This window comes from Eucalyptus grandis, chromosome 1, assembly GCF_016545825.1.
Source record: "Eucalyptus grandis isolate ANBG69807.140 chromosome 1, ASM1654582v1, whole genome shotgun sequence".
Lineage (NCBI taxonomy): Eukaryota > Viridiplantae > Streptophyta > Magnoliopsida > Myrtales > Myrtaceae > Eucalyptus > Eucalyptus grandis.
Genome location: NC_052612.1, coordinates 5,635,230 through 5,659,827, shown reverse-complemented (window position 1 = coordinate 5,659,827; position 24,598 = coordinate 5,635,230). Strand labels below are relative to the sequence as shown.

The following is a 24,598-nucleotide window of genomic DNA, read 5'->3' as shown; positions in this document are numbered from 1 at the left end:
GTTTCATACGGTACAGCACTACACTGCAATCTCTAGTTCTTCCTTACGTCTGTCTAAGATTCGCCAACTAATGATGATCGATTCTCAATTTCATTGGAAGCCTTTCTTACAGTTTTGAAAACCCATATTCGTCATGCTGCTACGCTGCAGGTCGGTTTAAGTCTGATACCTTGCGGTCCGCCTTCTAGTGTTTGCCCCGGACAGGTCCGAAGTATGTCTTCTGGGATCCATACCATCCTTCGGATGCTACGAACGTCATAATTGCGAAGCGTCTTGTGATGGTGGAGTTCAAGATATCACACCGATGAATATCCGGCAACTCGTTGAAACCTGATCAAATAAGCAGCAGAAAGTGAGACATATATGCATGGATATAGCTAGTGATCGATTCGGATTTCGCCTAATTGGATTAGAGAAAGGGTATTACATAGAGGAAACAGTAAACCATCCACAGATATTCAACGCTATTCATTTGAAATAATATATGTAACTTGACACATGGGGAAAAAGATGTTCTTGTCTCAGGCAAGGAAGCTCAAAACAGTGTGTTTCATCAGATTGCTCATTGCTCCATGGAAGCAAGAAATTGCAGTTGCAAGTGCCCATTTTGACTGATACTTGTTGATTATGGCAATTCGTTGAGTTGAGATGTTTGAGAAGCCGAACTCGAGTAAACATTGAGAGTGGCCATGTACCTTTCGCACTCGAATATCACTGTCTGTAAGGATCTCTGGGAGTCCGGACTTACATGATTTAAGAACTGCCCTCCAGATGTTCTGGCCATCCTTCAACTGCGGCTTCGCTTTGTAACCCAAATTTCGAATGAACTTGAGACTGCGAATTCAGCGAAAATGAAATGGCAAAGAGAACACTATTCCATGCTTCTAAAATTATGAAAAAGGAGGTGAATGTCAAATGAAGTTGGTAACAGAAAAGTGACTGGTAAATTACTTATATGATAACTTATTATCAACTCACATATTAAATTACCAACTTCTGTTTGATAATTTATAACATATTGGCTTTCTTATCATGTTAAAGTTGCCCATTTTATATTTAATGATCAATCATAGTTTGAAAGAATTGCCAATTTTAATCGGATTAAGTTATGGCCTAATTTTAGGTTACCATTTGTTTAAGGGGAAAAATGTTAAAAAAATCCTAAATTTTTTACATTTGTGTCAATTTAGTCCTAAACCTTTTTTTTTTTGTCAATTTAGTTCTAAAATTTTTTACGTTGTGCTAATTTAGTCATTTTCAGCCAAATTTTGGTGGATTTTCTTTGACATTTCCTTCTCCTCCTTCTTCCTCCAAGTGATCGATGGACCTCGACGACTAGCCGTGAGATGACGGCCGATGAGGTCGACTAGGAGTGACGGCCAATGAGGTTGAGGTCAACCTCGTTGGTTTTTCGGCGAGGGTTGACCTTGAGGCTGGGCGGCGAGGCTCGCCCTCATCGAATTTGGTGAGGTCGAGCTTTGCCGATCATGGGCGAGGTTCAAACCTTATCGTCCAGCACAAGGTTCCTCGAGGCTTGGTTGGAGGGCGGAGTGGCTCACTCTTGTCGGATTTGGCGAGGTCAAGCCTTGCCCACGATAGGCGTCGGGTGGGCGAGCCTCGCCGGCCATGAGCGAGGCTTGACCCTTGCCAAATTTGGGCGGCGAGCCTCGCCCGCCGTGAGGCCGCCTTGCCATTGGCCACTAGCAAAGTGGTGTGACGGGTTGAGATCGACCTTGCCGGCCGTGCCTTGGTTGACCTCTCGGTTGTCGTCTTTGGTTGGTTGTCGAGGTCCGACGATCAGCTGGAAGAAGGAGAAGAAGGAAAAAAGAAAAAAAGAAAAAGAAAAGAAAAAGAAAATTTAAAAATATTAAAATATTATTAAAGTTTTCCCCATCACAGCCAATTAGGCCACGTTAACTATTGGCATCATCGTCAGCAAAATCCATTAAAATTAGCATGAAATAACTAAATTGTCACAATGTAAAAATGTTTATGACTAAATTAACACCAAAAAAGGTTTATGAATAAATTGACACAAATACAAAAAGGTTTATGACTTTTTAACACTTTTCCCTTTGTTTAAGCCACTTCTCAATGTTTGTTTGAGCCACTGAATTACCACCTTGCATTGGAGTAACACTAACTCAATAGAAATTTACCAACTTGAGTTACTTATTGATTTTTTCAGCTACCAACTTTTATTCAAGGCACAAACCAATTTATTCGGTTTAATTGATTATGATTTACCAATTTTTTGCTGATGAAATTTATTAACCAGCTCTATATCATCAGCTCTTAATTGAGGTGTTTACTAACTTTCATTTAGTTTAACCGTACATGAATTATAATTAAAAAAAAATCAAATTATCAACTTATTTTCTGAATCCGATAACTTTCCTCATCATGTACATAATCGATGTTTCGAATATAAAACAATTCCTCAACAAGCATGTTTCAAGTGCCTTAGAACACTCGTCGACAAGATCCTATGGACAAAATACTTCGACCTCGAAGTTCCCATTTCTTGAAAAGTTCAAGTAGGGAAAAACGATATCATCAGCGTGAATTGGAGAGCAACCATTAAGATGTAGTGATGGGCTAGCACTCGCACGCAATAACTCTCCGAAACCAACCCCATCTAGAGATGGCCATTGAATCACGGATTACAGACGCAGCCTGCTCAAATCAAGCTTTCACATGAACTCTCCAGCTATCTTATTCTTATACTTCTGCTCCTTTTTTTTGTTTTTTTTTTCTGTGTCTCCAGTCAGGATTTACTATTTTAAGTTCAATGACATAAATGCACTTGCAGTCATGGGCGGGACTTACTATTTCGAGTGATCTGCATCAACTTCCAAGATCGATTACAAGAGTTGGAGAGGAGTGAAGGTTCGTGGGGGGTCGAGTGTAAGTAAACAATTTCTCTTTTGATTTGTGAAGGAACCGGGTCGGCCGAAATTCCCGCAATGAGTCCCTTCTCAAGCCAGGTAATCGGTCGAGTACAGTTTCATTGATCCGTGACAATAAAGGGCTTGTTTGTTTATTTTTGTTTCTGTTTTCCGGAACACAAATTTCTGTTCCCGGAACATAAATTTCTGTTTTGTTCAGAAAGCAAAAAAAAACATTTGTTTATACTTTTTGTTTCCGGAAATCAAAAATCTTTTTTTTTTTTTAAGAAAAAATTTAGAACATAAATAAGAAACAAAAAAAAACTTGTCTATTATTCTTGGGAACACTTTTGAAGAAACAAAAAAACAAAAACACAAAACTTATACTATCGACCGCGGTGGTTTTATTTGGATAAGGCTCCAGCGATCTGCGAGGAGATGAGGAGTTCGAGTCTCAGGGGAGGCGCTAAGTGTCGTGGGTCCTCCCGCTTACTTAGTACCTGGAGGTTTACGCTAGTTTACTGGGCTGAGGTGATTCCTCTAGCATAAAAAAAAAAAAAAAAACACACACACAAAACTTAGTTATTTTTCTCATTTTTCTTCTTCTTTTTCGTTTCATTTCTCTTTGGTTGATCGTCGGCCTTGGCCATGCTTGACCACCTTGGATCGAGTCGTGGTGCAGTGAGCTCGGCCTCGTGTAGCTCTGACGGGCTTTAGCCTCCCAGTGGCACGAGGCCAATCACGCGTCGCCCGGGCGAGTCGAGCCTTGCCGAAGCCTTGCCGAGGCCGGGCGAGGCCTGGGAGCTCGTCGGAGGCCGGCTTGGCTAGGCGAGCTTGCTTAGGAGCCGACTTGGCTAGGCCTCGCCCTGGCTTGGCAAGGCTCTAGTGAGCTTGTCGGACGTCACCCGGCTAGTTACTGACCACGGCGGTAGGCGGCGATCGGCAAAGAAAAGAAAGAGAAAAAAGAAAAGAAAATACTAAAAATTAAAAGAAATAAAGAAAAATTATCTGATTTTAAACGGAATGTGTTTCTTTCTTTTTCCCAGCAAAAGCGTGTCACTATTTTTTTTCATTGGAGAATAATTTTTTAGCAGAAATGTTACCAAAGGCAATCTAAGCAAATGCGTGGATGTGAAGCCGACTATTGAGCGAGGAAGGTGGACACTTTCAGTATTGACGGTGGAATTCTTGGGCATACCCCAGAGGTTATTAGAATATCGTGCATTGGAATTCTAATTCGAGTTCTACGTTCGCGGGTTGGTTCTGATTTGACAGCCACATTCAATGCCACCTACCCTTGACGCAATAGGCTGAGAGCCCCAAAGCAAATGGCTTTTATTCAGTAGCGTAGCCTGCATTGGATACAGTATTATATCACTCATCGTTCATCTATATGCTCACCATTGACCTTTCATTTGTCCCCTGTTAAGTCACCATTGACCTTTCATCGGGCTCCTGAAAGTCATTCGTTATAAATGTTTCATAAAAGTGGCTGATGTTATTCGCAGAGACTTTATGATCTTGGGGCGAGGAAAATTGGCGTAGGGAATGTGAGGCTGATAGGTTGCGCACGTTTGAAAGGGACATCAATGGAGCTACCCCATATAGTTGCATCGACTTATTCGGTTATTTAATACCCAATTGAGAAGCCTCATTGCGGACCCCAGCTCTAGTTTGAAAGGATCGAAATTCATGTATGCCGACACGTATTGCATCAGGCGAGACTTCATTGACAATTACATTTCATACGGTACGGTGCCACATTGCAATCTCTAATACCTTCTTCCTTTTGTCTGCATAAGATAAACTAACGAAAGATAATCCATTCTCAATTGCAATTGCAAACCTTTCTTGCAAGTTTCAAAAATCTAAATTCGTCGTGCTACTACGGTACAGGTCGATTCCGGGGTCTGATTCCATGCGCTCTGCCTTGTAGAGTTAATTTGGACAGGTGAATCCATGCCATCTTTCCAATGCTGCGAATGACGTGATCAAGAAGTGTCTTTCTGGACGGTGGAGTTCAAGATATTATGCCGTTGAATATTCGACAACTCGTCAAGTCCTGATCAAATGAGTAGCACCAAGTAAGAGATATATGCATGGGTATTTTAGCCAGTGACTGATTCGGATTTCCGTATACAAAATGTTAAACTTTAGCAAGTTACCAAATGTTGTCAAAATAACCCGTTGTCATTTCAATTTACTGGCTTCATTTGATTTACTTGGTCATGTTTTTAAAAGTATTTACCAACTAATTTTAGCAAATTATCGGTTTTTTTAATCAAATTATCAACTTTCATAAGAAACGGCTAACATTATTTAGGGCACTTACCATCTGATCAACCACAGGTTACCAACTTTACCTTTCAACTTTTTTTTTCTTTTTTTTTTTTTCCATATTGTACTATTAAATCTATTCGAGTTATTATTTAATTAATGTTAGGGATGGGCCTGGTCACCCATCCCCGGCACGCACATCGACGCACGGAATCGCATCGGCAAATCCATTCCCGCATAAAGAAACGCATTTCCTCGAACTCCTTCCGGCCGACGGCGATGATGCGGACCCCAGCCCCCTGATACTCGTCGAGCGCCGCCCGGACGGCGTCGCCTCCGTCACCATCAACCGCCCCAAGTCCCTGAACTCCCTCACACGGCCGATGATGGTCGAACTCGCCGGGGCCTTCCGGAGCCTCGGCGCCGACGGTCGGTGCGGGCCATCGTGCTGTCCGGGTCGGGCCGCGCGTTCTGCTCCGGCGTGGACCTCACGGCGGCGGAGGACGTGTTCAAGGGCGACGTCAAGGACGCGGAGAGGGACCCGGTGGCCCAGATGGAGCGGTGCCCCAAGCCCATCATCGGCGCCATCGGCGGGTTCGCGGTGACGGCCGGGTTCGAGATCGCGCTCGCCTGCGACATCCTGGTGGCCGCGAAGGGTGCCAAGTTCATCGATACCCATGCCAGGTGATCGATTCGTTGACTTTCTCCCTGTTTTGCTTCGGGCAATTGGCCATCGCTTTCGGGTTCATGCGAATTGCTGTTGCCAACGTGCGTATGTCCAAGTTCCTGCCGAATTTGTGTCTCGTAGAAGGAGGTCTGTCGTCAACTTGTCGGGTCGCGGCTATCTTACCTCGGCGTCTTGGTTTGATAGGATCAGTGATGATGTGCTGAGCTCGCTATGCTTGTTTTGTAAAATCATGGCGACAAGCCAAAATTTGTCGCGAGTGGTTCGCGAAATTCGTTGCCAAGAGCTTGGATGGGGTTTTCTGTGGTTCCTTGAGAGACCAATTTCTCTTCGTAGCTTGTCGCATCGCATCGAAGTTGCATTTATCGTAATTGCTATGCAAAGTGTAGCTCTCCGTAAATTTATCGTAATTTATCTTACTTTGTATTGTTGGTGGCGCTGCTTGTGTACTGTTTGTGCTCCCTGATTTCGGTTTTTGTTTGCTTTTGCTGCTGTTTTGGCTTTCCTCTGCTCTGTGCAGGTTGCTCTCTCTTTCACCTTGGCACCCTTCCACTCACTCTGACTGTTGTCTTCGTGAGTGCAAGTTTTTGGTGCCGAGTTCTTCCTGTATAGCTTCTTACAGTTTTTTGGTTTAAAGTCAATATAATTCTCACCTTTCACGGGAAAAAACTTGGGTATGACAAGCTACGGTGAAAGATCAGTTCTTCAAGGGACATAGGAGTGCTCCCAAGAGCTTCAACTTCTATTCTTGCGAAAGGAAATGCTTTCCTGGTGTTTGGCTAGAGGGAAGAGCACTCGGTGGTTTACCCTTTATCGTGGCAGAGCACTCTTTTCGGTGTTTTGTTCTCGCTCCTTTGCCGTGGTCTACCTTCTGAGTAATTCACAGAAGCGGCTTCTTCATTGGTTGAAGTCGTCGAATGTGTGTTGTTGCAGGTTCGGAATCTTTCCTTCGTGGGGTCTCTCTCAGAAGCTCGCGCGCATCATAGGACCCAATAAAGCTCGCGAAGTTTCTCTTACGGCCACGCCTCTTACTGCTGAGCAGGCCGAGCGATTGGGCCTCGTAAATTATGTGGTTGAAGAAGGTCAGTTGCTGAAGAAGGCACGAGAAATTGCCGAGGCCATCATCAAGAACAACCATGACCTGGTTTTGAGGTACAAGTCGGTCATAAACGATGGCTTGAAGCTGGACCTAGGCCGTGCGCTTGCATTGGAGAAGGTAATTACATCTGTTACTCTTCGGCATCTTTGGATCCATTAATTCTATAATGCATCTTTTGTGCGTATCAAGTCTGTTAAGAAAGAGCTGATCTTCAGTTCTATTTGTCTTTGGAAAATACCAAAACTAACTGATGAAACTAGAATTCTGAAAGAGGAGATATTTGAAGACCAAGTCAAGAGTAGCAGTAAGTTCTCCACATAACTGGCTAATGTGAGCCGTGCGGTAGCTCTTGTTACTGCCGTACACCTTCTTGAATTTTGTCTTCTACTCTTGGCCTCTTTGTTCGATCGTACCATGTTTCTGATGGGGCACTATGGCACTTAAGACTTCTGTTAAAGTTGTCCCTAGCAGTAAGTCAATTACCAACCAGTCTTGTTTGTCTCTCAACTCAACACTGTCAAACTGAGCACCCTTTCTACGCGTACTTCTCGCCTTGAATATTCGTTGTGATCACATATTTCCGTTTGCTTCCACAGGAAAGGGCCCATGAATACTACAATGGAATGACCAAGGAGCACTTCAAGAAGATGCAGGAATTCATAGCAGGACGGGGCTCAAAGAAACCTGCTGCCAAATTGTAGAGGAGGACAGCAGACCATGCATGTTTGTAACCTCTCGTTTTGGTTTGAACTTTGCAATAAAAGTAGCCATGAGATCTGTTTTGATCTCAAAGGCGGTCGGACGATTCGATGCTTTGTGTACTTCCATTCCCCCGCCGGTATGGTCGATGCATCGGTCCGTCCGGCGCTGTAGAGGGGAATGGGACCTAGCGCAGGTCGCCCCTCCCCATCCTTTATCACTGAATGAGCCATCGATTGAGGTTGCATTTTGGTCGGACTCCAAATGACATTATCAATGTAAAGAGCCTTCCGTCGAAGGCGGGCTGGCCGGCCAGCCGGCCGAAGGAGCCGCCTCGAATAAGTTCTCTGCGCTTTGCTTCTCCTTTTCATATTGAACGAATTAAGTATACTTGAAGATGGAAGAGCTTCTAGATGTGCCTAATCATGCTTAACATTTATAAGATTCGATATTTATTTAATCAATGAAACGACAGAAGTATGATCCACATTCCAGAATTTAATAATAGCGGTCGCCGATCATGCTTGAATATTTAGTATGATACGAATCTGCAAATCATAGGAGGACATTGGGTCTTGCACGATGCGACATTGTACCCAACGTTATTATGGTATTTTAATTCAATGGTAATTGAGTATAAAACGTCATAATATACTTAAGGATTAATATCATGGATAAATTAGTGGATCTATGATAAAAATATGAGAAATGATTGGATAACTATTTTTAATATATCGTAACAATAAGTTTTGGATCACAAAATATCAAATTATAAATAATCATAAATTTTTGTAAGTCTCACCCTTTCTAAGCTTCATCTCTTCAAAAATTTATAACTCATAACAAATTATTATTCTCACAAAAGACTATTATACTTCCTAAAATTATATTAAATTAATTTTTAAGTCATTGAAAACCCCAAATTAGTACACTAATAATATACTAACCCATCGTCAACTTTTGTCAAATTTTATCATAAAATTATTGAGTGGCAATGAGTTAATTGACATGGCAAGTCATGCATAAATCCTTACGGACATATTAATTAGGGTTTCTAATGATTCGAAAATTAATTCAGAATAAATTTATTACAAGCGTATCTGTTTGAAGTTTTTAGGAGTATTAACCCAATACATAAACCATATATACATACATATATATAAATTTGAATATGTTTTTAAATTGTTTCGTCTGAACTCTAGGAGTCTAGGAGTGTACTCGTACCTAATAATTAAGGTGACTTTAATATGTCCTTAAATTGTTGGTCAGAACTCTAGGAGTCTAGGAGTCTACTCTATGCAATAACTAAGGGCTCACTTATGTCGGGAGGGTTCGTTCAACCGAATTGTTGGCCTAATATCCCTAGTCGGAAGACATCGTGCTATATTTATATATATAACATATATATATATATATATATATATATATATTTACAAATCGCACGAAGCGTCGACGCACGCGCGCACGTCATCCCCCCTCTTTCTCTCTCTACACGACAGAGGAGAAGAGGGAGAAAGTCAGTAAGCGATGAGCTCTTCGTCTTCTTCTTCCCACCCGACGCGCCACCGCTAGAAACCTCCAGAGAGCCCTGGAAAAACCCCGATCTCCCCGGCGGCGACCCACGACTCCGGCGACGTCGACACCTCCGGATCCGACGGCGGCGGCGGCGGCGGCTGCGGCGGCTACTGCATTGGCGTCGACGAGCGATGTGGGATGCTCGAGGCCTTGATGAGCCTGCTCTCCTCGTGTTGGAACCCCTTCGGGACCAACAGTAATTCTGGCTCCGGCGGCGGCGGCGGCGGCGGCGGCGGCGGCGGTTGGGGGAGGGAAGGGAAGGACGGGCTGCTCTGGTTCCGGGACCTGGGGAGGTGCGCGACGGGGGAGTTCTCCATGGCCGTCGTGCAGGCGAACCAGGTGCTGGAGGACCAGAGCCAGATCGAGTCCGGCCGGTTCGGGACGTTCGTCGGCGTCTACGACGGCCACGGCGGGCCCGACGCCGCCCGGTACGTGTGCGATCATCTGTTCCGGCACTTCCAAGGTCCGTTTCTTGATGATGAACTTTCCCCGAGGTTGAACCCTTTGATTGATCGGAATGTTGTTGATGAATTGAGGATTTTTATGTGGTGGGTTTTCTCATTTGTTGGAAGTTTCTTGTCGAAGTTGTGCAGAGATTTCTGGGTTTGCTGAAATTTTTATTGGGTTCTGATCGTTTGGCTTATAGAGGTTGGCACACATAGCCATTTTCGTTCTTGCCGACTAACATACCCTTTGTGAAGTACTGCATGCAGATTTTATTAATTTACTTATTTTAGTTTTGGCTCATAATTATGTTCAATTTGTAATGAATCTTGGATTAGCAGACTCATTTCGAGTAGGATGTAGCTGGGTCCAATTTGGTAAGAGAATTTGAGTGAGAACTAAGAGAATTTGAGTGAGAACTTTGCTCAACTTCTGCTTTTGAACTTTCAGAAGCTTATATCAGGCACAGTTAAATGCATCCGGATCTGAATCATCTCTCCTGTGCGAGTGCGCATGTTCTTCATCTTATTAAACTTAGCTATGCCTGTAGGATGGGCCTAGTTGAAACTGGGATTGAGAGAAAGACCAGTGGATGTCATGGTTAATGGGGAGGCATCCATAGCTTTTTTTTGCTGTATCTTGTCTTTTCCTTGTTTTGTGTAATTGTGCTATTTAAGGAGGGCCTTCTTATCTTGGCTCTTAGGCTTTGTGTTGATGCAGCATTATCAGCTGAAGCGGAGGGAGTTGTGACATGCGACACCATTCAAAGGGCATATCAAGAAACGGAGGAGGATTTACAGCCCTTGTGTCAGAGTTATGGAGTACTCGGCCGGATATAGCTTCCTGTGGTTCCTGCTGTCTAGTTGGAGTGATACATCAGAGGACCCTCTTTGTAGCAAACCTTGGCGACTCTCAGGTAGTATTGGGCAAGAAGGTTGACAATACAGATGGCATTGCTGCCATACAGCTATCAGCAGAGCATAATGCGAGTTTTGAGTCTGTCAGGCAGGAACTTAAAGAGCTACACCCAAATGACCCCCAAATTGTTGTTCTCAGACATGGAGTTTGGAGAGTGAAAGGCATAATTCAGGTATTTGTCTCTAGCTCAACAATTCATGCGATGCTGCTGGCTGATTGAAAATTTTCTCTTTGTTTTGTTTTAGCTTGTACCTAGATCCAATTTTCAAATTTTTAAACAATGTCTGGAGTTGATCTTCAGTTAATTATGGTATGAAGATCTGAATGTAAGCCTGATTGGGAAGATCTTCTAATTTTTATAAATGAATTATATCTTTTATGGAGAAAGAAAGCACTCCATTCTGTCTCTTTCTCTTCTTAATTAAGCTTCCAAATGGAGGATCGTTTGGACAGATTTCCCATTAATTCCCTCAGTCTTTAAAGTATCACATAGCATTGGGCTCCACCTTCTGCAACATGTGAAGGAATCTTTTAAATGATGACCTGCTGTAAATTTTGCTATTCTAAGTTTTGGGTTCCGTGGTGGTTAGAGCATGAAACTTGTCGTTGTTGTCATCTTGTTGGTTTTTAACTTTTTATGTAGTGAAGAGTAGACGAGATTGCATGCTTCTAATTATGGGTTGAAAATTTATTGTCTATTGGAAATTCTGGGACAAACTAGATACTCCTTTCCTCGCGACCAATGACAAACTAGATAACTTTTAATTCTGTTGAATCACGCAATTCATACTTACCCCAAATCCACGATTAAAGTTGGTTTTGACATGTTTATGCGTAATGGTAAAAAATTACTATGATAAATATGTTTGGAAGGGTATATGGATTTATATTGAGAATTGAAGTTGGTTCAGATTATTGAGTACTATTTATCAAATAACTGACAAAGGTAGTTATGTTAAGTGGTCTGTGGATAGCTTAAAAGAAGCGAGAGATGCTATTTAGTTTTTTATATGAAAAAATAATAGAGAAACTTGCTAGCTAGTCACATGGGGGAAACTTGATACCTTCTATGATGATAAGTGGAAATCTTGTGGAATCACAACCAACTGCTCCAAAAGTTTAAATTGTTTGATAAATGTAAGATTTAATATTTAAATATTCCCACAGTAAGTACATCTCAGCCATGGAGTTTATCTATGACTTGATATTGATGTCATTGGTTGCCTTTTGCTGTTGATGTCATCTTTTGATTCGAAAAAACCAATATGAATCTCATCTGATTATGCACCTGAATGCACTTGATATTCCTACTATAAGTACATTTCAGCCATCGAAGTTTATCTACAACTTGATATTGATTGCCTTTTGTTGTTGATGTCATCTTTTGAATAGAAAAACTGGTATAAATCTGATCTGATTGTGCACCTAAATGCACAGATTTCTAGGTCTATTGGTGATGTGTACCTGAAGCATGCACGGTTCAACACGGAACCGCTAATCCAAAATTCAGACTTCCTCAGCCTTTGAATATGCCTATTTTAACTGCTGATCCGGCAATTATCTCTCACCTTATTCATCCAAATGATTCTTTTCTTATTTTTGCATCTGATGGCCTATGGGAACATTTGACTAATGAGAAAGCAGTAGAGATTGTCAACAGCCATCCTCGGGCGGTAAGATTTTCTCTTTGTAGAACTTTCATGGCCATTTTTCTTCTGTGGAGACTTAACATTTGTTATGACAGTTTTCATGAGCATTGAGATTGCTTCTTCTTATTAGTTTGCATGGATTTTACATTACTAGGCATTCTGATGCAGTCCATCTTTATTTTATTTTAAAAGTGTTGGAAAATAAATTAGCTCTGTTGGCACTCTCAACTGACTTATCTTCCTGAGTATTTATGGGCAAGTATCTGTTTTTCTTTTCCTTTCCCCCAGGAAGTGCCAAAAAGGCTGATTAAGGCTGCTCTCAAGAAGCCGCAAAAAGCGAAAATGCGTTATTCAGATCTTCGCAAAATCGACAAGAAGGTTCGGCATTTTCACGACGATATAACAGTCATTATTTTATTCTTGAACCATGATCTGATATCCAGAGGCTCTGTGCTAGATTCACCAATCTCTATTCGAAGTGCTTTACAACACTGATAATCAAAATGAATTCATGTTTCTTCTGATTTTGGCCAAATCCAAGGCAATTGCGTTTTTATCATTGTCTAGACATCTCATGATGCACGGCTGGGAGCAACATTTCAAACTGACATGCCGCTGGAGCACTATACTAAAACACCGAAAGAGTGTATTCAGTTCTACGATTCTTGTAAGAGTAACAATTTTACCAGCTCTGAAACGATTATGAACTTAGTGTTCTTGTGATACCTTCAATTGAAATACATGGGAAAACAGAGTAGATACCTTGCTGCATTGGCCATGAAGTTTGGGCAACTCAAGTCTGATATGAAAATGTTCTGAAGGTTCTCACTGCATGTAAGGTTCTTAAATTTGATATCGTTGATGAGTTTATCCTACTTGGCCAAGTCGGGGTAGATTTCCTTCCCCTTCCTTTGGCTAATCTTCCAAACCTCGTGTCTACCTTGCTGATCCAAGATAACGGTTGCATCGTGGGTTCAGAACCCAGATGGTGCGATGAGCTTGGTGTCGGGGCTTTCTTGCTTGATTTGCTAGAAGTCCTCATGTCACACAGGACTCACAGGAAGAAATGCCGCGCCGATCCGGTGTGGTCATTTTCGGCACTAATACAATCCGGACACAACATCAAAGTGGAAATTTAACCGAGAAGTTGGGACGTGGCATTTTTAGTATCCAACAATTGCTTAGGAGCCAGAAAATTGCTGTGTTTCAGACTACATTCACTCCCATAACCACCTCATATGCTATGATTGAAAAGCATAATTATGCTATGAAATGACAAATCGATCATAGTATCCACATAACACGTTTGTTCTACCAATACACTTTCTCTAAGTCAAAATTGATACTCTCCATCTTCATTTCTGAAACTGGCCTCGAGCACATTTCTGGTATAGAAGAAAAAATCGTTTCGATGTCATTTTTGATTACCTTCCTTATGTGTTAAAGACCAAATCCATTTGATACTGCTTTAACAGTCTAGCCATCGCCATGTCTTCCTTTTCTTGTTGTTAGAAGGCTGCCAAATGCCACAACCATCAAAAGGTTTGGCCATTAAATATCACATGACAAAGGACACCAAGAAATGCTCAGCAAAAGCCGCACCCTGGTCTCGTCTTTAATCCTGGTTGTGTGTGTCTGTCTTCATTGAAGGCTCTAATGGCAGGTCCGTCTTTTTCCTCGAAACTGAAGGACAGTATTAAGAGACGATACACGGATTAAATGGCAGGTCCAACTTTGAAAAATATGAGAGATGCGAAATGCTATATGCTCAGAGAAGTTTAAAAAGGAAAACAGCTCAACAGAACCATCGATGTTGAATACTCAAAGAACATGTATCACATGAACTTTTCGGGGAATTTGAGCAACGGTATGCATAGAATTTATTATCACCACACCAATACATCATAACGCCATTGGCAGGAAAACAAATCCCATCCACAACTTTGATTGGCTCGAAAGATTCTTTCTTTTGGATACATGAAAGAAAATCCCATCCACATCATGCTTAAATACATGAACCGTCTGAAATTCTTTCTTTTGGACTTGAGATGATAAATTCACTACCATCATATATTGGCTCCAATCAGCACCATTCGTTTTCATTACACAGAAATTAATCTAGAGATTTGCATATAACTTTAATATTTGAGTATGGCGACAGTAAATAATATATTCTTAGATTACTGACCTGATTTCTTCCCCTTCTTTGAACTGGATTTGGTATGTTTCATGGAGCCTTTGGGTGATTCTGTGAAAAGACAATCATATTTCTCTAAAATTCTTGTTTTCTCTTCAACTAGGCCTGAAACCTCGTATGCATCTGCCACCTTCTGAACTATTGACTTCTCTGGTGGCTTCCGATCAAAAGATTCAAGGCCTTTGAAAAGCTTCACATTTATCAAGGTAAAATGTACAAGGTTCAGGAATTGTAGGAAAACAAAAGAAAAGCCAGCTCCTAACAAGCTAGAGATGGACTAATTAATCATAATCATCTAAACATAATAAACAAAATAGATAGACAACGGGCAACTATTCAAAGATCACTGAATTTTTAAATTTAAATATTCTTTAATAGTTGTTCCAAAAAAGAAATGACAGCTTGGTGTAGCAAAAGATGGTATTTGAGAGAGACGGAGGAGGATGCAATCCAAAATCATTTCCATACGAACCTTCTTAATATGAGATTGAGCGGCAGAAACTCTCTTTTAAGTAGAGTTCACAGGAAACTTGATGTAAAATTTGATTTTTCTATGCTTATGCATAAAATTTCTTCTCAGAACTTCGCTGAGGCCTCATAGATTTGGTAATTATCATTATCAGGATGTCGCCGCAAACATCTCATGAATTCAAGAATTTCTGAAAATCTTCTTGTCAAAGACTACCATGGTCTTGTAAGTTAAAGTTTAGCTTGTTGGTCAGAGTTTCACGTCATAATGTCCTTTTACTTGAAGCATGTGAATTTTAAGTTCCACAGAATTCCTACCTTTATAAGATGCTCCAGCATATTGTTTCGATAGTAGATTGCTATCATGCTGGTGCACAGACTCCATGGTACAGAATGTAGATCACTACCGATTTTCTTCACCCAAAATCTGTGGGCTTCTTCCGCTCTATGATCCATGTCTAGAGCCCGGATCAACATTCCATATGTACCCATTGTGTTTCCCTGTCCCTTGCTCAGCATCCATTTAATTACCTAAAAGTGCAAGGCAAAACCAGGTCTAAAGTCAGACAGACCGACTGCTCATAGTGCACTACCTTTTGAGTGCGGCAAGCTCAAAGAACAAAAATAGAAAAGAACTACAAAATCTCACACTTCTTCTGAAACAAAGATCAACAAGACATTCATCCTACAAAATTTAACAATTTTAGCAGCTCACAGCAAATGTTTCTCAGGGAAATTCTACTGAGATTACCTGGACTATCCTATGCCACTGGTGTTGTTTCTCAAGAACAATCAATGCCCTCCTAATTGAAGCAAGTGGAAATTTTTGTTCCCATGCAACCCAGGCATCCAGAGCACCATAAACTGATTGTTTGCTGTCCTTCAGATCAAAGAGCTGTCGTTTTTAAGAAGTAAAGCAATGAGAAAACGCACGAATATATTACCTGAAGAAACGTCTGTAAAAATTCTTCAATAAAGTCAACAAGTGGAAGAAGATTAAGTTGCTACACAAAACCAAGAGTGCATTTGCAAACCGAAACCATTCCCAATGGCTTTGCATGTCAAAACTTATTTGGGGGTTCTGATTAGGCACGGTTGTTGATAAGATGAAAGTCAAATGGATTTTAAATTATAGCAGGGCCTTCTGAGGGTGATTGACAAAGCTAGTTACTACCAACGGAAGCTAGACTAAGTATATGACAAAGTATATTGAGGAAGAAGTTATGCAATAAAGAGCAACTAGTTGCAGCTCAGCATTTCAGCAGCCGGTCATAACATGAATGGAATGAGGATCTTGGAAGGAAGAATTAGGGAGAGTATATAGCATGATGATGCAGCAAACAAAATGAAACAATTTGCTAGTGAGATGATGATGGACCTATGTTTCAATAGTAAGAGTTTTAATAGATTAATTGTCTTATCAGTTGGCTTTGATCCAAGTCATTAAGAATTTAGTCAAGTTCCTTTTCTATTTAAACAGGACATTAGGTTTCTCATTTCTATTTGAAGTAGGATCTATGTTTTCTATATAAGCATCTGATTTCAAGTTGGAATACATTATAACAGAATTTTTAAATATGATATGATATTAATGATAAATTTTGACATTTTAGCAGTTGTTTGCTATGGAGTTGTGTGATGAAATTCATGCCTTGAAATGATGCTTAAGAACCCTAGATTATAATGCTTAGGAGGTCTTGAGCACAACGCCTAAATAAAGAACAGTAAATTCTTTTAAACATCACACATAAAGCTCATAAACACCACACCTTAAGCATCATGCTTAAATATAAAACTGCATCACAATAGTAAAAAAAGCATAGGAGTTATAATACTTCAATAAACGTGATGAATTAATAACGTCATTATAAAGCCCTTCAAAACCTATTCCAAGTAGCAATAGGAACCTAGAACCCAATTCCATTATAAATAGAAACCCAAGAAATCTACTTGATACTACAACTCAAGCTAAAAGAAGAATTGTAAACCCATAGGTCTCTTATTTGAGTTGTTGAAAATACAATGCCTATTTACAAGAAAACTTGATTCTAGTGCAGCTATTTCCACTGCTGATGGCTCTCAGCTTGCTTGGTTATTCGTGCTGCATCATTTACCTAAATTGACAAAGTGACATGAGACATTCATCACATGATTTTCTTGCTAATTTACCTTCAGTGTATGACAAGCTTTCACACAATTATACTAACTCACACTCCAAAATTTCCTGGAATATAATTAGATTCTACTTATCAGTCAACTTCCTGCTAATGTGATTTTCTATCCTAATATATGGCAAATTAGAGGAATGACTCTCATATTAGCTTCACTTACGGAGCAGCGTTCTACGAAGTTTCATGTTCAAGAACTACTTTCATCCAGTAATACTTACTGTGCTAATTAGAAAATTGAACCTATCGTTTCTCGAAACATTTTCTCCGATCCTGGGCTTCTGTGATCTTTCTATTTCCTGCCCACCATGTAAGGCAGCATGAGCATCACCCTCTACCTGCAATACAATCACCAAGTTCAAGTCAAACAACTGCAACTACGAAAAAAGAAACTTAAGACAGATATAATTGCAATGAATTTTGAAGTTGGTTGAGGTGAAGGATAAACTGGAAGGCTAATCATCGGGGAACATCCTGCACATACAGGTCTGTCCATACACCAACAATTCTAAAAATTTGCAATAGACCACTAAATCTGCATATGCCATGGGAGCTTCAAAATGAATACTTTTCTGACGTGATTTGGGGATTGATAGAAGACAGAAGAGCGTAGAAAGGTAAGTTGTATGATACAAGTTACACCCAATACATATGTCTTGATTATCAATATGACACTACCTAATATTACATGTCAGCCACCCACCAAAAAGAAAAAACCCTCTTGGTATTCCCCCCATGATGGAGGCTAGATATTTTCCATGCCCATCTTGCAAACAAGGGAATAAAAATGATTATACTCTTAGCCCAAGGTGAAAATATCTACCAGTCACTTTCACGAAAGATCTACAAATGAGCCTGTTGTCTAGTTTCACTTGAGAAATTCTTGTTAATTTCAATATATGTCCTGCTCTAACACACTGAACCAGACTCTGATCAACGCCAATAGCAGTCGCTTTTTCATCACAATAGAGTAAGATCAGTTGCTCAACTTTTTAGTCCTACAACTTCAACTAATTTCTCAGGCAAAATAAGTCTGATAACATCTCCTGTCACAACTGTATACTCAGCATCTGCACTTGATCTAGAAGTTTACTTCACTAATAAACTAGGTTACCACCAATGCCAAATGTGAACCTTCTAACATCAGCAGCGCATTCTGCGTCAACATATTCTTCTGTCTTCAATGACCATCATAGGAGAGCAACTTCTAAATGAAGCTTTCAAATATCTCAAACCACAAAAGAGAATTCCATATGAGTGAGCAAGGAAAGTTGACTGAAAAGGCCATCTATCAAACAAGGAGGTTGAGGAGATATACAGTTACAGCAGATGTTATTTTTAGATATTGAGAAGGACCACAGAGAAAAAAATTATGTCAAGGATTTTGGATGAAAGGCATACAAGTCGAATCAAGCAAGCCATGGAGCACATGTAATTGAACCGTTACATTAAAAGCACAAAGGGATTCCTAAGAAACTCTCTATAGCAATAGGCCTACATCAAACTTCACCTTTTCAATCCTATCATTTTCCTTGTTAAATAAAAAGCTTACAAGGCACATTCAATTGCAGTACCTGCTGCATGTTTTCTACAGATGGTATAGCAAAGGTGCATCAATCTAAGAGTAAATGCAAAGAATATGAAAGGGTAAACACAAAGAATGACTAAAAAAGGCACCTGCAAATCTACGGTTAAAGGCATATATATGATCAATAATGGGGTTGAATACACAAGAAACAGAAGCTCCATCAAAAAAGATTAATCCCTAATTCCTTAAACAAGCAATAACTCATTCTTCAAAAACATATTATTACTGGACCTACAAGGATACATTGACAGGAGGGGACAACCTCAGGCCTCCCTTAAAAAGAAAGAGGGCAGAACTTGTGTTTTCTTATTTTGATCACTTATGCTACTTCATTTCCAAGAACAAGTTAACCTAAAAAAGTGGGCTGATTTTACCAATCAGAGCACACAAAAATGATTTAGTAAGCACCTTTAATGATGACTCTTCTGCTCCACCAGTGCAATTTCCATATATATGAGACTGGACCATTGTAGTGTAACTGGAACCAAGTTTCTCGACACGAACCACTCCATATTGAGTTAAACGTCCAACCTGTGCAAAGCAACCATATCAGCATATGTTATAGTCTCCAATGTATCATTAATCAGTTCAAAGACAAGTCCCCCTCATAAGCCAATTACAAAGAAAATTGTCATCAAATGCAACTTCTGGAAATTGACAATGATTCAAAGCATGTAACAACAGGGAAAAGTCCTCTACAAGTCATTGCAAAGTTTAGGACTCTATATTATGGGTTTCAAGGAACAGAGAACTCAACAGAACTACATCAATATCATCAGGAAGGACAGTGGAGATGAAGACCACAGCAAGATTAACTAAGTTTTACTGGATCAATTATTAAAAATGTCAATGCTCAAATATAATTCAAGTCTCAATTACTTAGACAAGTGACACAAGGCCATCCGTGCAGAAGCAATTATGATATTGAGGGGAGAATGAAAAGAGAAGGGCTCACCAGGGAGGATATTGCCAATGATCTCCGCATCGGTGGGGGGTCTCTTGACTCAACCTCACAAATTCAGGGGATACTCCATCTCCAGGTCCTGTGGAAGAACAACTCCTGAGTCAAGTACAAAGGAGCACCGACAGTAACCATGGTCCAACCATCACAAAACACGCAAAAATTCTCATCATGTAACTCTTCTAAGAGTCATCATGCCAAAAACAAACACACCTCAATGTCGACGACAGAGAGCCCCCATGCTAACGCTTGCATACTAACTGAATGGTGCTTGCATACTAAGCCCGGTTCACTTAATTGGTACAATGCGACGCGGCAAGCTCGTATTAAGACCTATTCGCAGTCTGCTGCAACTAGCATCACTTAACGTACCGATTTAGGAGACCCATCTTAGCATACCTAGCATTGCTCTATGAAACCATCCAAGATCATAACTTTGTCAGCAAAATCAGTCGAAACATCTAACTGCATTCCGGACGCTAAAATAGCCAAGGGCTGGCACGCCGCCACTCATCCTGCACTACTGAACACCAACTAGGAATGGCCGCGGCACCAGACCAATTCATGCGAAAAGGTTCATAGTCGCAGTTCAACGGTAAGTCGCTGTATGAAAACCACTTGAACGAGAAGTCGCTGTAGAGAGAGAGAGAGAGAGAGAGAGGGCGACGGACTCAGGGGCTGTGGCGGCGGCCGCGAGCGCTCAGCCGATGCTGCGGTGGCTGCGTACGGTGGAGCGCGGCCGCGGCGATTGCGGCGGTCGCTGCTACGCGGCGTGAAGTGCGACTGCGGTTGCCACGGAGCCGCCGGTCTACGGCGGCGCCGATGGGGCTTCCGAGGCGGCGGTCGATGGTCGGTGGCGGAGGAACGAAGGGCTTTGGCAGGAGCGTTTGGCGAATCCAATTTCACTCTATGCTTTCTGGGGGGAAATGTGGATATTCAGAAAATGGAGGGGTGGAAAATCGGAAATATAAACGGCGGTTAAATAAAATGCATGAAAATTTGAGGAATTCTAAATTTTTACGGTAGAGAAATTAATGGTGCGTTTGTTTGTTTTTTTTTTTTCTCCGGTCATGAACATAATTTCTGTTTCTTTTTTTTTTTTTAAATTTCGAAGAATAAAAAAAACAAAAACGCGTTTGTTTATGTTTTTATTACTAACATTTCTATTCTAGAAATAAATTTGAACGAAACAAAAAATAAGAAAAACCCAACACTTTCGAAAACAAATTTCTCTCTCATATTTTTCCTTCTTCTTTTTTTCTTGTATTTTTCTTTGGTTGGTTGTCAGCCTAGTCATAGTTGGCGGCCAAGCTGTCGAGGCTGCCCAGCCAAGGCGAGGCCGACCTCGCGCTGATCGACAAAGAGGCTATGATGCCCAAATTCTAGTTTCGTTCCTCTTTAGTTAGATTGAGCATATTTGATATTATTTCAAAAATTAAATTTCAGCGATGACCCACTTCGTATGTGGGGAAAGAGAATTATAGTGAGAGGAAATTTTTTCTATTCCCCCACATAGTATCCAGGTGTAGCTGAAAAAGGAAGGGAAGGCTACACCTATATTTTTATTTTATTTTCTTTCTTTTATCTTTTCCTCTTTTGTTCTCTCTGAAACGGCTGCTGCGGCAACTATTTTCCCTTCTGTGTTCTTTCTCTCTCTCAATGGAGACACCCACTTCTTCTCTCCTCTGTTCTTGCTTTGTCCCGCCAAAAGTCCAACCCGATCTTTGCCCTTCTTAGCCTCGTGCCTCCGTCCAGCAGCGGAATCATCGTTGCCTCGTTCCTTTCGGAGCCCTGCCGCCGGCCCCAAGCCCCATCTTGCCCAACACCTCCTCCCTCTTCTGCCGGTGAAAGATCCAGGCAAGTGGGGATGTGATTAGAGTCCTGGGTTCACGAAATGGCTGTGCCTAGCCGTGCATATGAAAATCGGGGTAGATTACGAGGTTGGGTGCGAGAAACTTGGGAACCAGCTCGTTTTGGGAGTTGGAATGTGAGCGACTCAAGTTCAATTCCTTTGACTAGACTAAGGAAATCCTTTGGTTTCTAGGTGAGGTGCCGTCGCACGTTATCCAGTGGGTCTTCCTCTCCTTCGGTTCTGTTTTGGTTCGGCTTCACCAATGGTATGCTTTTTGTAAGTTGCTTGTCGGATTAATAGCCAGCATAGGTGTCGAAACTTTGTAAGGAAGCTGTGATACGTTGTTTTACTTGGTAAAAGGCCATGCGTATTGTGAACATTTGCTTTGTACCGAGTTGTGGAATATTTCTTTGTAAGTAAAGACCTACTATGATAATTTTTAGATGCTGTGGAAGAGTCTTGAGGTATTGTAAAAGAGATTGGTAGAGAAATTTACGGTTTGGTTGAGCTAGAAATGAAGAAAACGATATAAGATGTTTCTGTTCTAGAGATATATAGATGAGAAGCTTTTTATTTTGTGTCGCCTTGATTTCTAATGATGAAGAAAAGAAAAAGAACCATTTTACTTAAGAGAACATCCATTAGATTGAGTTCAACTTTTAGTTATAGCTATATGAATGCAAAAAATGTAAGTAGAAGTATTTCTTTTGAAACAGTAAGGGCGTGCATGGAAACGTAAACGTTTCCGGCACACTTCTGTACGGAAAGTGTGCCCGGGAACAAAAAAGGAACAGAAACGCGTTTGGTTGCGTTTTTGTTCCTTTTTTGTTTTTTTGTTTCTGGAACGAAATAGGAACAGAAAAAAGAAACAAAAAAAAGTCGTTTCTTTTGAAAAGGAACACTTCTTCAATGGAACAAAAGAACAAAAACCAAAGGAACAAAAGAACAAAATCGGAACAAAGGCGAACTCTTCTCCTTCGTGCGTGCTCGTCGCTCCTCTCGTCGGCTGAAGCTTCGTTCTTCCTTTTCCGGCGTCTCTCCCATCTCTCCGGCGGCTCCCACTCGGCTGACTCTCCGGCGACTCCTCACTCCGGCGACTCCAGGTACGTTTCTGGTGCTCCTCCTTCTCCGGTCAGCGTTGCTCCCCCTTCGGCGCGACAGATCTGGGACGGCTCGCTCGAGCCTCGAGCGAGCGTTGCTCGCCCAGATCTGCGGTAGAGCAAGGAGACGAACTCGAGCTCCGGTTCTGCTTCCCCCCCTCAGGTACGTCCGCCTCGTGCACCGCCCCCCTTCGCCTCCTCCGGCCTGCTAGTTCCGGTTTCACCCATTTCATGATTCGACGTGATCGTGCTATAATTTGCATTGATTTCTTGGGTTGGGGTGTTGCAGAGGCTGGTCATGGCGGAGAAGGGAGGGAAGGGGCATTCGCTGCCCGGCAAAGCGGCCAAGTCCTCGCTCAAGTCCACCACTCCCAACGGAGGTAAAAGTTAGCGCGACCCATTTTCGCTTTCTTCCGATTCTCGCGTCGTTGCTTCGTTTTTCGATTGCATTCTTGTTTTTGTGGCAATCGGCTTCTCTTGCTGTTCTTGGGTTTATGCTGAGAGAATTTTTCATGGTTGTGTGTGTGTTGACGTGTAGCGTCCGCGAAGGGCAAGGACGATGGTTCTGGAAACCCAAGAAGGGGAGGAAGGTTCAGTTTGATTCCGAAGGTTTGCATAGCGTTTGGGTTGTTTGATTCTTTTTCGTGGTTGTTGATTATAAGTGGTTTGGAGATGTGGGTTCTGTGACTATCCGGGTTTCGCTCCATTTCCTTGTGGTGATGTTTCTTTGTTGTGGGCGGCTATTTGCACAGGTCTCGGGGATGGAATTTTCGGGTTTTCATCTGGCACCAAAGCAGACAGCTTGTTGAAAATGTCCGTCTCGAATTCATCATTTTCGGGCTGTTTCTGTGGATTTATTGCTTGGCAGTTCCATGTGGCTTCGGTTGCTTGCGATGTGTTATTTGCTACTTACTGCGTGCTGATTATTTTGTCCTGGCAATCTGTATTTTCCTTAGTGAATTTGGGCAAAGGAGGAAAGGAGATAAGACTGGCAGGGCTGCCAAAAGTTCCGCTCCCAAAGAACAGCCTCCTCTGGAGCTCAGAGTTGAGCAGGGTAGGTGTTTAGCTATAGTGCTCCTTTTTTTTAGCGGCGCAGATTGAATATCTTACTTATGGGTTGCTTCAACCGCTGACTGTCGGGTATAACTACACGTGTGGAGCTTCGCTTGAATTGGTTTGTTTTAGGTATGAAAATCCAAATGAGATCAGTAATTGGCCTAAATTTTTTATTTGAAAAATTTGGGTTCAAGCGAGATGGGCTTGGCAAGAAGGTGGCAAGAAGGCATTTAATACGAATGGAGAGACAGATGCCTTACAAATTACGTCTACCTTTAGCAGTTAATAAACTTACCCAATCATTGACTCATGCTTGTAAGCATAGGTCTGCATGTTGGCAACCTCTATGATTGTTTCGTTTCTGACTTACTAGAGTCATACAGATTGGACTTCAGCAGGTTCATTTTGGACTGTGGAGTCGTGGTTTTTCCTCTTCTGGCCAAAGAGCAGAGTTGTATTGAATTTTTCAATTTATTGGGCATATTGGTGATGATGCTACGTGTGAATAATACTTTACCTTTTCGTCAATTTAAAGGTTTGGTTTAGACTAGTTACTGTGTTGGGTATGCTCCCTGATCTTGTCAATTTATTGAATTTATAGAACTCCCAAAACATGCCAAATGTCTGATGGACTGTGAAGCTGCTGAAATCTTACAAGGAATCCAGGAGCAAATGGTTGTATTGTCTGAGGATCCAACGGTCAAAATTCCTGTGTAAGGAGTACATTCTCGTGGGTCTCTACTTTATGAACATCGGTAGGATGTATCAAGCCCTTCTGGCTTCAGGAGACCTCAAGTCTGCAAGGATTGTGCTGAGCAAAATGCCCAAGGACGATCCCCACGTGCGCCTCATCATCCAAGAATCCCAAACGGTGTATGCCAAGATGGCATCTGAGAAAAGACGGAGAAAAACCGGAAAACAAAGGGAATAAAGCATAAAAAGTCGAAGGCAAAAAGTAAGTGCGAGGGCTAACT

The 24,598-nt window shown here is 41.5% G+C and overlaps 2 protein-coding genes and 1 pseudogene across 3 annotated transcripts; 2 read left to right on the top strand and 1 right to left on the bottom strand.

The window, feature by feature from the left end:
- The first annotated feature begins 4,958 nt into the window (after positions 1–4,958).
- LOC104452421 (probable enoyl-CoA hydratase 1, peroxisomal) lies at positions 4,959–7,990 on the top strand. Its single transcript, XM_039316093.1, is given in 5 exon segments — positions 4,959–4,972; positions 5,332–5,591; positions 5,594–5,849; positions 6,784–7,066; positions 7,546–7,990. Coding segments are annotated over 5 exon segments (918 nt in total). The 3' UTR covers positions 7,651–7,990.
- Positions 7,991–9,116: 1,126 nt separating this feature from the next.
- Positions 9,117–12,257, top strand: LOC120293223 (annotated as a pseudogene).
- Positions 12,258–13,394: 1,137 nt separating this feature from the next.
- LOC120286006 (pentatricopeptide repeat-containing protein At4g18975, chloroplastic-like) lies at positions 13,395–20,548 on the bottom strand. Of its 2 annotated transcripts, none has more exons than XM_039312194.1 (8): positions 20,288–20,548; positions 19,611–19,698; positions 19,064–19,186; positions 17,289–17,405; positions 15,651–15,794; positions 15,218–15,430; positions 14,419–14,621; positions 13,395–13,913 (listed from the first exon to the last, which is right to left on the bottom strand). In XM_039312194.1, the coding sequence occupies exons 2-8, from the start codon at positions 19,638–19,640 to the stop codon at positions 13,850–13,852; spliced, it is 894 nt and encodes a 297-aa protein (XP_039168128.1). In that variant the 5' UTR covers positions 19,641–19,698; positions 20,288–20,548; the 3' UTR covers positions 13,395–13,849. The 2 variants fall into 2 exon arrangements, with proteins under 2 accessions (XP_039168128.1, XP_039168125.1); XM_039312191.1 differs by having other exon boundaries at positions 13,395–13,917; positions 14,423–14,621; positions 20,288–20,546.
- Between the last annotated feature and the right edge of the window lie 4,050 nt (positions 20,549–24,598).